Source organism: Melanostigma gelatinosum (assembly GCF_949748355.1).
Source record: "Melanostigma gelatinosum genome assembly, chromosome: 3".
Classification (NCBI taxonomy): Eukaryota; Metazoa; Chordata; class Actinopteri; order Perciformes; family Zoarcidae; genus Melanostigma; species Melanostigma gelatinosum.
Window position 1 is genome coordinate 20,862,505 of NC_136636.1, and position 14,538 is coordinate 20,877,042.

At 40.8% G+C, this 14,538-nt stretch overlaps 1 protein-coding gene across 2 annotated transcripts in view; it reads left to right on the plus strand.

Moving 5' to 3' along the window:
* The window catches only part of asic1b (acid-sensing (proton-gated) ion channel 1b), a gene marked incomplete at its 5' end in the record, with an annotated part of 159,963 nt that extends 149,928 nt beyond the window's left edge, over positions 1-10,035 (plus strand). For both annotated transcript variants that reach the window (XM_079265366.1, XM_079265365.1), the window contains 6 exons: positions 1,361-1,417; positions 2,007-2,160; positions 7,261-7,352; positions 7,698-7,777; positions 8,318-8,419; positions 9,193-10,035. In XM_079265366.1, the coding sequence (XP_079121492.1) occupies positions 1,361-1,417; positions 2,007-2,160; positions 7,261-7,352; positions 7,698-7,777; positions 8,318-8,419; positions 9,193-9,288 (581 nt within the window). In that variant the 3' untranslated portion in view covers positions 9,289-10,035. The remainder of the gene's footprint in view (positions 1-1,360; positions 1,418-2,006; positions 2,161-7,260; positions 7,353-7,697; positions 7,778-8,317; positions 8,420-9,192) is intronic.
* Positions 10,036-14,538: the final 4,503 nt, after the last annotated feature.

Sequence of the window (14,538 nt, forward strand, 5' to 3'; positions counted from 1 at the left end):
TACTACTACTGCTACTTCAAAAACTGACTTTACTATTACTACTACTACTACTTATTATACTACTACTACTGTTATATAAAATACTACGACCTCTACTACAGCTATTACTACGACGACTGATACTACTACTTCTTCTAATTACCAATACTTCGACTACAACTTATACTACTACTGCGACTACAAATATCACTACTGCTACAGCTAGTACTTATTCAAATGCTACTAATACTTTTCTGCTAATAATACTTCTACTACAACAAATATCACTACCGCTGGAATTCTTTTAAGCTACAGAAACCGTTCGAATATCAAAATGTTCAGCTCTTTCAGGAGAGGGGTGATATAACTTCATATTTGTAATCTTTCAACTTTTTGAATTACTAAGCTTTTTGCAATTTTTTTTTAAATTGGATATCTATTTTCAGCAATGTTTTTGAGATTAATTTCAGCTTTCAGCATTCCAACGCATTTTCAGCAGGAAATGCATTTTCTAGTTCATAAAGATGTTACAGTGCGCTGTTGTTGTTGAAGGGGCTTTCGTTTGAAGTCGTGACAAAGACAATTTTTACGGAACAAACCGACTGCAGATGCATCAGCTATACTGTCACACTCCAGTGAATCGGAAAACTCCCCTATTTTCACTTTGTGTTTGTGCAGTGATTACAGCTGGCATTTGCTGTCTACCTCCTACATTTCATCACCGTGTGGCATCTCAGACGGCAAATGAAAAGGATTTGGGCACAGGGGAAACACTTGAATTTGAAAACGATTGTTAATGTCTCTCTCTCTTCAATCAGGGTCACTTCCAGCTCTGTTTGCACATCCTGAGCCAGACAATCTACCTGTGTAATAATCAGGATTAGCTGCTATCGTCTCGTGATTGTGCACTTGATTAATGTGAGTCTATGGAGAACTCCCTTTGCTTAACCACTCCGCTCCTATTCCTCTCTGCTATATCCCTGTCGTTGGAGTGATTTTCAAAGAGCACGAAGCGAAATGCAGTGAATAATTGGGAAATAATTCCCTCGACATCTAAGACATGCCTTTATCCTGTGTTGGGGGAGAGAATGGTTTAACTGCCACTGGAGAGAACGATGGAGAGGGTGACACAGACCGAAAGTGCTGACGAGAGGCGGCGAAAGTACAAAAGTTCATGAAATCAATTACGAGATGAGATCACATTTGTGACGAATATCCAGTCCAAATAAGGACGGTGATGACAGTCTGAGATCAAATTAATTATATGCCAAGATCTCCTCATCCTTTTTCGCATCTTCGGAAAACCCTCTTCTTCCCTTTCTCCCTTTCTCCCTCTTTTTGTTCCCATTGAGGACATTGTGTTTCTCCTGCCTGTCCTTAGGAGATGCCCCATACTGCACCCCGGAGCAGTACAAGGAGTGTGCAGATCCTGCCTTGGGTAAGTGTGTGTGTGGTGTGTGTGTGGTGTGTGTGTGGTGTGTGTGTGTGTGTGTGTGTGTGTGTGTGTGTGTGTGTGTGTGTGTGTGTGTGTGTGTGTGTGTGTGTGTGTGTGTGTGTGTGTGTGTGTCCCACTGTTCCACTGTCCCTCATCCATGCTGATAACAGATAATAGTGTTCCTTCTGCCTGATAGTAGCCATTCTCAAATGCTAAATCTCAGGCCTGGTGTTGAGGCTCTCCTTTTCACACTCCCCTGTCTCTCAGACCGCTCGTGTCTGTTACTTGTTTGCTTATTGACTCGCGATGTCTCGCTCTCTCATGATACAGATGCACGTGTTGGCCTTTGGCTGCCGCTGTCCCTCCGACTCCGTCGCCGTGGATGTTACATCTTTAATATTTCTCATAAGGGTCTCGGGGGGGGGGGGGGGGGGGGTCTCCTTGTGGCGTCTTTTCACAAGTTTTCTCTGACGCCTTTCACTCTGCTGGCGCTGTGTTTGTCATCCTGGGGTGACGTTAAATCTATCTGTGTCTCCTCTTCTTTCCATCTCCCTGCCTCTCTCGGCCTCTTTCTGCCTGATCTATTTTACAGACTTTCTTGTCGAGAGAGACAATGACTACTGTGTGTGCGAGACGCCGTGCAACATGACGCGCTTCGGTAAAGAGATGTCCTTTGTCAAGATACCCAGCAAAGCATCGGCCAAGTACCTCGCGAAGAAATTCAACAAGACAGAGCAGTACATAGGGTGAGTCCAGGTCTTATTCATCCAATGATGAGCGCTGGTTCTTTTGTCCAGTTTTACACGGTATCACCTTGGTGCCGTTCAGTGTAACCAGTCTCTTACTGCTGGCTGCTCCACATAAAGCAGGGGACATTTATACTTGTCAGTGTCTTTTATGTGCATGTTTTAAGACATGTAAAGACATTCTTCATTCATTCATAGTTTGTGTCTGATGAAAGGTATTCAATTATCTTGTTAAGTGTTTTGTTAAGTGTTTATCTTGTTTCAAAAGTTTAACTGTCAGAGACAAGATGACTCCCACTTCAATATGAACTCTCAGGGTATGTGTGTGTTGGATGTTTCAGGTTTTCACATCATTACTCAGATTTAGGCTGAGCACATATAAACTTCAGCACATGAGGCTGTCTTTTAGGTTTAGTCGCTCGATTGGAGGGATACTTTAAGTGTTACTACCTTTTCTAGTGCTGGGGGACATCTCAAGTTTTCATTGTCTTTTGCTTTTGTTTATGATTTCCAGACATGATTCAATGACTCCTAGAGAAAAGGAATCATTTGTTCTTTCCAAGCTTTTGGTCATTTTGTTTAAATTAGAGAAATAATTGTCAAAAGCGGGCCAAAAGGTAACATGTTGTGGCTCCAACATATTATGGGTAAATGCTGCTGCCTTTCAGTGCTGATGAGTCTCAAACGTAACGTTTGATCTTGATTGTGAGGAACTTTGAGTAAAACCTGATGTGTTACAAAGTGTCTCAAACCGTGACTAAATACGATTAAAGCTGCACTGTAAATATCTTAAAACAAGGCTGCATCATCTGTCAGTGATCCATATAAGAAAATGTAAGTGTTTTGAAGTTGATTCCCCTTAAAGCAGCTTGCTTAAAGGCTGCTACTTTCCCTTCTCAAACTGAGATTTTCTTTTAGAAGCTTCCAGTCGCAGATTGATTTGATTCATCAGCCAAGAATGTACTGTTTCTTACCAAATCTAATGAACAGATCAACGGTAGTTTCAAGTAAATGAGGAGTGGGTGTAATAATAGCTGAATCTTTTATCTATCATTCCCAGCGGAGCTACTGAGGACGAGATAATTACACCATATGTAGTCAGAGTGCTGCAAAAACCCTTCACTTCTCGCTGCTGAAAGTTTTATTTCATTCCCTGTGGATAGATGTGAGTCCATTCACCTCATTTTTTGAGTGGCCATATTTCCAAGCTATGTCAGTCAGATGAGCATTAGCTGGGAGTGTTCTGGTATCTGGGCCGCACAGTGTTTAGTGGTGTGTGACTGAAGTCTTTGACAGTGGACTGTCCTACTGGGAACCACTAACGCAGCGAGACACACATCGACAGCTTCATGGGCCGTTCACCACAGCTCTGATCTGACGTGTTGAAGGTTACTCACTGAGCTATGAGAACACCTGGCAGCGAGGAAGCATCAGTCAAGCTGCAGGCTGACACCTCAAACAAGTGGACCTACAAATCAGGAGAAAACACCCAGGAATGTCAGCAATAACAAAATAATAATAAACAAAAAAAACACCTAGATCAGTGATTCCCAACCAGGGGCGCTATGTACCTCAGGGGCCAACTATTTCTGCAGCTGACAGCTGCCCAACTAAGTACAGTTACATTGAAATAAATAGCTACATTTGATGAGTACACAGTACTCTGCCAATACATCTCCCTACATCCTACTCTCATAAATAACCAGTTGAAATAGCTGAAAGCAACTGATGAACAGTTCAAAAAGGTAGTTGGCGTTTAAAGTAATGGAAAGAAAGTTGAAAAATGTGTATATGGTTTTTTTGTTCAACCTATATTTAACTTGGTAAGACCCACTGAGATCAGCGGTTCAAACGATTCGTTCACCATTGTACGATAAGAACTTTTATATCAGGCAGAGAGACCATGCAATTCCCTTAGTTTCAAGTCTTTTTGAACGCTTTTCCAAATGTGAGAGCATTTATAAATATATAAGTTAACATTGATGGATAAACAGTTGTTCGCTAACTATTTCAACTGTTCATTCATCAGTTTTAAACAATAACAAAAACACATTTGTAACATTCGTGGTTTGACTTGTCAATGCCGGAAACTCACAGATGTGATTAGCATAAATAAAGGCTGTGCTACTTTTAGGTGAGCCAGGTCCAGGGTCCTGGTGCTGTACACTTGTATGAGCCTGTGGGTGTGTGAAACGAGCAGATGTGTGCTCATTTCTTATTGGTACCTCCATCTCTACATGATGAAGTCGAAGTCGATGATGATTCCCCCCCCCCCCCGGCTTTACCAGAGCTTCCTTTAAAACAGATCATCACTTGTCTTGGCTTGAATGTAAGTAATAAAGCAGTGCACCAAGAATGAAAAGAGAAACTACAAAGTGGAGTTACGGTTTTGATCTCAACTCCAGTGGGGCGTGAAGTCTGATTTGGCCCAGAGAGAGGATATTCAGGAATCAAAATAATAGTCTTTGCCCTGGGCCTTTAAACTAATCCCCATTCTTTTTCCTTGAATTCCTCAGTGTTAGACATTAACACAGCGTGAAATGAAATAGCGGTCATAATCTCCCTTGTTTTCCACAATTGACGGTGCATAAAGCCTACAAGCTTTGGTCAAATACGATGCACAGCTGCACCACTTTTTCGGACGCAGGACGCCAACTGGCTATGGTTCTGTTTCATATGTAAGACTGGAAAACAACGACAAAGAAGTGCACGTTGAATTCATAAGAGGAAACCATTAAAATGTAATTTGTTTTAAAGCGGCAGCATTAAAACAAATACCAAGTCACAGAATGGAGCTCACGGCTGAAGTCTCAGCTGTCAAGAGTTGACACAAAGCTGCGGGGGGGAAAAGCATTAACTGAACAAATCCCTCCCCAGACCGATAGCATGACAGCGCTTAAGTACATCAATGACGAAACCAAACGATTCAAAATATTTGTGGCAAACAGGATCTTTTTTTGCAATTGATGCTTCTGACAAATTCACAATGGAGATGTGTTAGCTCAAAGGAAAATGATGCAGATGAATCCTCTAGAGATCGAACAGCAGGCCGCTTCTTAAGCTGCCAGAGATGGATCAAGGGACCAGAGTTTCTCTGTAAACCAGACAGAGAACGGCCAACACCTCCCTTGGAATCTCTGCTAATGATCCAGAAATCAAACAAGACATCACAATGAACGTCAAGGTCAAAAATCTGCTGAAACGCACAAGGTCTCTTGACAACTATTGTTTTGACAACACTCTTGCAGAGGATATGAAGGAGAAAGGAGATTCAGAGTACTATGAGCAGCTTTAAAAAAGGATCCTGGCAAACTAAAGATTGAAAAAGAGATGCAACACTTAAAAGCAACAGTGTTTGTGTCCTGAGGATCTCGTCCAAGCAGATAAATATTTAAAATGTGAAATATCAGTGTTAGAAGCTGGTATAAAGAGGTTGTCAAAGGAAGCAGACTGGTGCTGTCTCGCCTTCGTTGTGTAAACTGGATCTGCTGCTGGATGATGGACTTCTGAGAGAAAGTGGTCGCCTGAATAGACTAGTGGTGCCTGAAAAGCTCAAACAACCGATTATTCTCTCAGAGGGACCTTCACTTATCCACACTATTGTTACGACACATCCATGAACAACTCAGACACGGAGAAAGAAATCATGTGCTGTCTCGCCTTTGTAAATAAATACTCCGCTGCAAGACAGGTCATAATAAGACTGTGTTGAGTGTAACAACAGCAGGTAGGAATTTGAGAATCAAAAATGTCAGACTTGCACCTGGAGAGGATTCTACCAGACAAAGCTCCATTTACAAATGCAGGAGTAGACCACTCCGGTCCTATAGAGATCAAGAGAGGACAAAGTCTGGTTAAAAGGTATGCTGCATGGCAAGCAGGTCAGTACGTCTTGAAGTTGCAAATACCTTTGACCCAGACTCCTTCATCAATGCATTATGACGATTTATGTGTCGATGAGGTTAAGTTTCCTCTTTCAGATCAGACAATTCCAGTCGAAGCACTCAATGGCTTGCTTCAGCGATGGATGAAGTGGTACTTAAACGCCCCAGCAGGGCGTTGAAAGCCGTGTGGAGGCAATAGGAAATGCTATTGAGCACCTTTAAACAACATGTTCGGGACGATTAGATATCGCAAACTTAAATCTGTGAAATTGAAGCAATTTTAAATGATCAACCCCTTACCAAGATTTCCGATGATCCAATCCAAACACTCACTTCCAGGTCCATCTTACTTAGCACTCGTTGCAAAAGAGTGAATCAAATATAGATGGAGGCAATATATGACAGATTTCTATTGGAAGCGGTGGACACAGAAATACTTTTGCCTCTAATCCAAGAACAACAACGGTGGTTGAAGGTAAAAAGAAGCTTCGCTCCCGCCAGGTGACATTGTTCTAGTGGCTGATTCCACTGCACCACGAGGCTCCTTAATGGGCAGAGTGCTGGAGACCAAACCTGATGCACTCGCTCTCGTACGCACAATTCGACTTCATCTTGGAAAGACCGATAACAAGGATCCAAGAAGCTGAGACCTAAGAACAGCAAGGACAGGTGGCTCTAAAAATAATAAAAGAAGAAAATAATATTAATTGCCAACACATAGTGCATACCTGTTTTCAAAAAAATGTGTAAAACAGGAACAGAGCCAAATGCTAAAACTTGCAGAATTGGAAAACCCTGTTACGTTGATCTCTTTGTACAACTACCTCAATAAACCACAAACTAAACCGCAAATAACGACTGGAAAATTGGTTGTATTTGGTCGTAGTAATATCACTCCGACCTGTGTATTAAAGGCAACTGAAAAAAAGAAATATATATATTATTATATATTATTCATGTTATTTTTCCTCCTGGGTTTTCTTGTACTGGTGGTTTTTAAGTTTAATTACAGGACATCAAAAGTCATTACACCCACCTTGGAGAAATAAACCATAGCGGCAGATTATTTGACCCATCTGTTCTTCTATCTGCAGGAAGTGGCAGACCCATTTGCCATCTTCTCTGCCTGAGGACTCTGATAAACAAGTGTATAGAATATAAACGGAGACATCTGAATATGTGACTTCAGACCGTGTGCTTGTCTCTCTGTTTACAGCGATAACATTCTGGTTCTGGACATCTTCTTTGAAGCACTGAACTACGAAACCATTGAACAAAAGAAAGCCTATGAATTGGCAGGCCTTCTGGGTAAGGAAATAGCTGTCAAGTGTTTTCATGGGAATAGATAACATGCAGTATGCAACATGACAGATGCCCTTTGTCCAAAGTGACAGTAATGCAAGCGCGTGCATTTTCATTGTACTTGTTCAGGTCCCAGAAGACACACAGTACTGTTTCTTTAATCTATCGTGGCTTTTCAACTTTTTTTTTCCAAACATCTATGTTTTCTGTCACATTTGTTATCTTTCAGACCTGAAGAAAAAAAAGATGAGAAGTACATTTCAAAGCTGTTTCATGTGAATGCACAGAAAAGGACATTCCTGTCGGTTTCGTGTTACGGTACATTTTGTGCTTTCCTATTCGTCTCTCCAGGTGATATTGGAGGTCAGATGGGTCTCTTCATCGGAGCCAGCCTCCTCACTATCCTTGAACTCTTCGACTATCTATATGAGGTAAAATATCTCACATCCGGTTTGATGTATTGTGTGTGGAAAAATGTGTACTGCTCCAGTGTTACTGCGATTACTTGCTCACAAAAGGGAGTTTTTCCAATCCGCACAAGGACATGTTTTAGCCAGAGTGGCGAACGCTGTGTCCCTCCCAACCTTACAGTCCGTCTCTATGCGACACACACACACACACACATCTCAGCAGCAGAGACTCTGAATACATTGACATTTTGGACGTATTATATTTGAGATTAGTCAGGATGTCTTTGTCTGTTCTCATTTGAATAATTATATGTTGCTACTTCCATTCAGAAAGATTTTTTGTGCGTCTGTTCGTTTTACCTGCTCGTGTGCAGCTTCGAGGAGGAAACTTATTTTTAGATGCATAAAATCAATCCCTCTTGAATTTGACTTTGCCTGATCCTTAACGATCCAAAGCATGTGGGCTTGAACAATGAAAAGACCAAAAGCAACAAAGCACGTTTCTGAATATTGTGTTTTGATCCCAAAAGGTCAGTAATGGCTGTCCTCGTCTTTTTGCAGGTGATCAAGTACAAGCTGTGCCGATGCGCGAAGAAGAAACACAAAGGCCACAACAACAATGACCGGGGAACTGTGCTGATTCTGGATGATGTGAAACGCCATGTCAGTAGGCTGCTTCTAAACACTTTCGCTGTGTCAGACTCCATTTATTTGTTCTTTTTCTTCTCTGGTCTCAAGTGCAGCCGAGTGAAGGAGGGCAAAACGGTAAGGAAGGGTTCGTGAAGAGATAGGGATGGAGGAAGCTAGGGAGGGAAGGACTTGAGGGACAGGAAAGGGAGTAAAAAGGTGATTGAGTTGAGAAGGAGAAGAAATAGAGAGAGAGAGAGAGAGAGAGAGAGAGAGAGAGAGAGAGAGAGAGAAATAGGAGAGCGGAAAGTGGCTTGAATTAAATCAACGCTGGTTTGACGAGACCTGCAGGGACAGGCTGGAATTAGAGCTTTGAAAGGTGTGACAGCTCACTTATTTCTAAGTGTAAATGAAGCCAGTTCGCTTTAATTGTAAGTCTGAGCCCCGAGGAAGAAAGGCAGAGTTGTGCTCCTCCTCTACGCTGCTCTTTCCATCCATCTTTAGTATTTTCATCTTCTTCTTCTTTTTACTTCAGAGTATTTCTTCGGGAGCTATATTCTCTGTCCCAGCTTGTTGCTCTTGTCATGTTTATCTGTGAGTTTATGACTTTAAGGTTTTCTCAAATGCATTTTATTTTCTGTTTTACTCTGTGTGATGACTCCCCCTCTGCTTGTTTGCCTCCCCTCTATCTCAACACTTCCTCTCCTGATGATCATTCCTCTCCTCTATCTTCATCCTCCCCTCTGCTTTTCCTTACTTGCCTTTTTTCCATCTCTTTCTCTCTCTCTCTCTCCTCATTTCTCCCTCAGGCTCCTTGTGAGAACCTGCGTACACCGTCAACGTATCCTGGCAACATGCTACCTCATCACCCGGGCCAGGCCAACTTTGAAGACTTCACTTGCTGAGCAGACCCGGGTGAAGCATCAAAGTGCGTGTTATGCAACCAAAACCAACCATATAACAAGAACTATATCCAGCACGGGGAGTGTGAGGAACTGATACAAAGTCGAACAGAGGCACTTTTTACATGGAAAGGGAGTAAAGTGGACAAATCAGATATGACAAAGAACTGTCACCCGAGGCCAAGTGGAGAGGATATCCCAAATATACAAATATCTGTTAATTTTCCGGAGAGCATTTCACGCAGCACTCTAAACTCTTCTATCTCTGTGTTTTTCTCTGGAATACTGCCGCAAAGGATGCTCATTGGAGGAACCTTGCCAACACGCACCTCTCTTTCAAAAGACGAAAAAAAGCGAAATGTAAAAATAAACAAGGGAACATGTACAGCTATCTCACCATAGACCGCAGATCATAAAAAGAGCCCCCCATGCCTTTGTATAACACAGCAACACACGATGGTTTCACACACCGGCCTGCTAGTGGGACAAATGTTCATACCGCTTACTCCACTGTACATGTAGCAACATATGTAACTGTTGCAGCGCTCCATAAAACAACAGCTGGGCTCTGTGTCGTTTGTACGAGAATGTATCTGTGTTTAAGATGAGTGTAGTCGGGTGTGCAGGGAAGTTTCCGAGGGGCGTTTGGCGCTAGAGGTGCATCATCTACCATTTAAAAATGTACTGGTGAAGATTTCAGGTCTCATTATGTAAATGCATGCTTGTATTTGTCCAGTGCATGATTTTCATTCCATCTCTGATTTATATTTTATATATATCCTTATATATATAAATGTATATATATATATATATATATATATATATATATATATATATATATATATATATATATATATATATATATATATATATATATAAACATAGCACAAAGAGTAAGGAAATTTGTGTTTGGTAGATTATGTCTCTGTTGTAACAATGCTTCTTGGCAATACATCTTATACCGTTGGAAAGCCTGTTTATTTCCCTTTTAAAAGGTGCCACATTTGTATGGAACATGCATTTGTGGGATGAGCAGCAGAGCTGAGTATGTGGATTGCTGCTCATCCCACAAATGCATGTTCCTTACAAATGTGGCACCATTTAAAAGGGAAATAATCAGGCTTTCCAACGGTATAAGATGTATTGCCAAGAAGCATTGTTACAACAGAGACATAATCTACCAAACACAAATTTCCTTACTCTTTGTGCTCTGTTTTTATAGTGAGATATATATATATGTCTATATATATATATGTCTATATATATATATCTCTATATATATAGACATATATATATATAGAAATATATATATGTCTATATATATATATGTGTCTATATATATATAGACACATATATATATATATGTGTCTATATATATATATAGACACATATATATATGTCTATATATATATATGTGTCTATATATATATATGTGTGTCTATATATGTATATTTATATATATTACCACATTTGCCTCCATGATATACATAAAAAGGAAGATCATACATCCAATATATTTCTGCGTATGTGTGTAGCTGGAGTGTGTGTGTTTGTGCTCACATGCCAGCATCACTGTGCAATGAATGAATGAGCTAATTTCATTGTCTCATCCGTTCGTTTTTCTATTTTCACGTGTGCCCGCCGAGCCGAGGAGTTTTCATTCAGCCTCTTTAAACTTTTATCTGGACTGCAGGATAAAAGGCTGAGGTGAATCTGTGTCTCTCGGAGAGTTGATCGCTCAAATCGTTTTTGAGTTTTGTGGGGCTGTTAAAAAACGAGTTCCTGTATCTGTATTCTAGTTGCAAAAGTCTTATCAAAGCACAATACCGCCAGTATGTAGAGGTGATGTAAAAGACAATGTACTATTCTTCTTGATATACTGTCATATTATTAATATCGTGTTGATTGGACTGTTTTTCGGTTGTTTTTCTTTCTTTCATATAAAACATACTCGAAATCGCCTGATAATCCTGTCTCCATCTTCCAGGTAACAGGCTGGTCTATTTAGTTATCAAAGCATAAATAAAATCTAAATATAATTTTGGAAATTGTTCTTCTTCTGAGGTTTTATTCTTATCAGTTATTTGCCTCTCTAAAAACCTTTATTTGTCGTTTGGTCAAAGAGGTAAACAGGGAAAGCAAAGCATTTTTCAACTTACGTATATATATATACTGTGCCAATGTTCATTTTTAATCACAAGTATAGCAAGTAGCTCTTAGAAAACCTGACTAGGCATTTTGCTATCTCCATTGTTTCTAATCAACATTTGATCTTGTGTTTTGATTCATACAACATTTTCTTGGAATGAAATCAGCATTGAGGGTTTGGGGGCAGGAGTCTGAAAACTGATATGACTTATCTGTTTCAACCATTCATTTGGGCCGCAGTCAAGCAGCCGCAAGCCACAACATTGGTCATTTTGAGCTCCATGCTCTTGAGATGTAATTACAATTTCTTTGCTGCAGTATGACAAAAAGGATGGATGAGAAATATCCTGCTGCACAGCCAATACAAGTTTTATCAAGTTTGTCAATCAGCCAGCAGCCGCACATTCTGGACGGCTGCTCTGGTATTCTACTGTACATCTGGTGCTGCCGGCTGCCAAGCAGCTTGGTGATGCATGACGGTGAATATTAGAGCCCAGTTATGCACCCTTAATACATGGTCTGCCTTCAAATCATGTTTGTTGCTCAACCGTCTGCACATCGGTCCACTGCTGCCAGACACAGTGTTATATTCTAAGACAGAAGTTGACTTTTTTTTCAAATGATTTTTTCATGACTTCTTTTAGTGGTGAAACCAAACTTCAACTTAGTTCAGCAAATGCGAGCGTGCATTCATTTTTTATCATTCAGAGGAGTAACCGCGCATTAATATACAAGGTGTTAAAGCTCCCGGGAACCAGCTCCGACATCTGATGAAGATCTTTCTTGTTTTGAATGTCTGAAACATGATGGTGCCCCCTGATGGTTTTATTATGTTCTGTTGTACCTGCCAAGAAGACGAATTAATCAAGAAAATAAAAGATGATGCTGTTCATTTCCTGCGGGCATTGGTGTTTGTCTGTGTGTGTGTGTGGGGGGGGGGGGGGGGGGGGGGGTCATACGGGAGATAAATCCTGCGGGAGATGCTTGCTGCTTTCCCGATAAGACTCCAGGGTAAAGCAGGTGTATGTGGGGTTTACCAGCGGGACTTCAGACGACCTGAAAAATCTCTCCAAAAATGATGGATGAGGAACGATTTCCTGCAGTTTTTGTGGTCTTATTTCACGTGATGTTAGCAGATCCAGAAATCTTGGCAACCGCCAAGATGTTCTCTTCCTCTCCTCTCTAAATGAGGTTAAATCACTCTATGTGCCCTCATTTAGCCCCCCAATATATGCCGATCAGAGAGGACTGCTCCCTCCTTGCTTTCACCTTGTTCGCTGACAGGCAGCCAATCTGAAGACGGTGTAAATGAATCCATCCCAAACTGCCTGCCCTTCTGAAATGGCCGTAACACCCGCAGCTAATCACTCCCGGCCAGCAGGATGTGCTGGAAAGGAAGGCAACATCTAATGTTTGTTTCTATATTTTAATGAGGATCGTGCATGTGCATGTTCTCGCCCACATCTGCCACTTTTATTCGCGCCCTCTGCTGTCACTGAACATGCTCTCGCACTGGATATTTGTGTATCAGAGTTAATGTCCTCCTAATCCTTTCATCACATCTCATTATCTGCAGCAACAAGGAGATGACGCTCTTCTTTAACAGTTTCTTAAAGTGGCGCACAGTGTGCTGCCATTTCCAGTGACGCACACAATTAAAATCACTGGACCAAAATCTGTTCCGTTTTGTGTCAGTAATGGGTTCACTTTACCGAGTACCAAAGGGTTGTTTTGACCCAGTGTTGTTTTTTTATATAACTGTTGGGTTACTTAAGCTACCTGCATTTTAAAATAATAAAAAAGATATGGTTATGTTGACCCAGTGTTAGACAAATCAAATTCAAGCTTTGACTGTAAACTGTTTGCAACTGTAACATCCAATAGTGGTACATGTATTCACTGTTAAGAACAAATCTGAGGTATTTGTACTTTACTTCAGTAATTCTATTTATGCAACTTTATAGTACTTTTTACTCCACTACATTTATATAACTGCTTGCTGAATTTGCTGTTTTATATATTATTAATACAAAATATAATCAACATATAGTTTATGACGTATTACCGTACAGATTAAACTGCCGAGCAGCATATGAAGTAGTTAAAATTAGCACCTTTACCAACTGCAATATTTAGGTGGTGTTTTTTCTTTCTTTTTTTAAAGTATGTTAAATTGAATGCAAGACTTCACTTGCACACTGTGGTATGACTACTTTTCCTGAAGTTAAATGTCTAAATAGCTCTTGCACCCATGCCCAACATTTGCAAAACAAAACACCCCATAGTCTTGATTTTCTACCCAGAGGTTCTGGGTAAAGTTAACCCATATACTGACCCAGAATATTCGTAGAGTGTCTGTTAGACTGTTTTGAGTTACTGTTCTTTACTGTACAGAGATGAATTGAAGCTCCAGCTTGTCTCTGTGCTCTCACTCCTCCCAGCATGTCAGATGAGTCACGTTTATGGTGTAAATTTATCCTGTCAGATCTCTCAGTGCAATTAGGATGCTCAGCCGTTTGTCATAGATAAGGCTGCAGCTCGGCTCCTCTGGGCTTCACTCTACATTCTGCTCATTAGGATTGATAAATGCAGCGCAGTCAACGTTCTCAGCACCGAGAAATGCTATATTCAGACTTGACTCTGCCTGATTTGTCCTTTCACTTGTTTGAAGTATGAACCCTTATAATTTAATATCCAGGCTGTCAGTATAGGCTTGTCGAGGATACACATTATCACCTGCCATCTCTCACACACACGCAGGGGCTTAAACACCTCTCTGGAGATTTCTATCACAATTGGGCAAATCTGATACTTTTTTGTCCGATGAATTAAAATTTTACAACATCTTGCTCCAATGCACAACAAAAACCATAATGTATCCCCCCTCCTCCCTTGGATGTACCCTCACAAGTATGTTCTGATCAAACGCAAGCATGCTGTGCAAACAGATGGAATGGCATGTTTTGTGCTGTTATAATGCTAATTGGAGGGAAGTGTAATGACTTTAAAGTTCGGAAACAAGAAAGTGTTTGAGCCTGCGGCTGACTTACAGGACGTCAGCCGCTGCGCTCTTAACTTGTTGTCTAATTGTTCATTTAGAAGCCA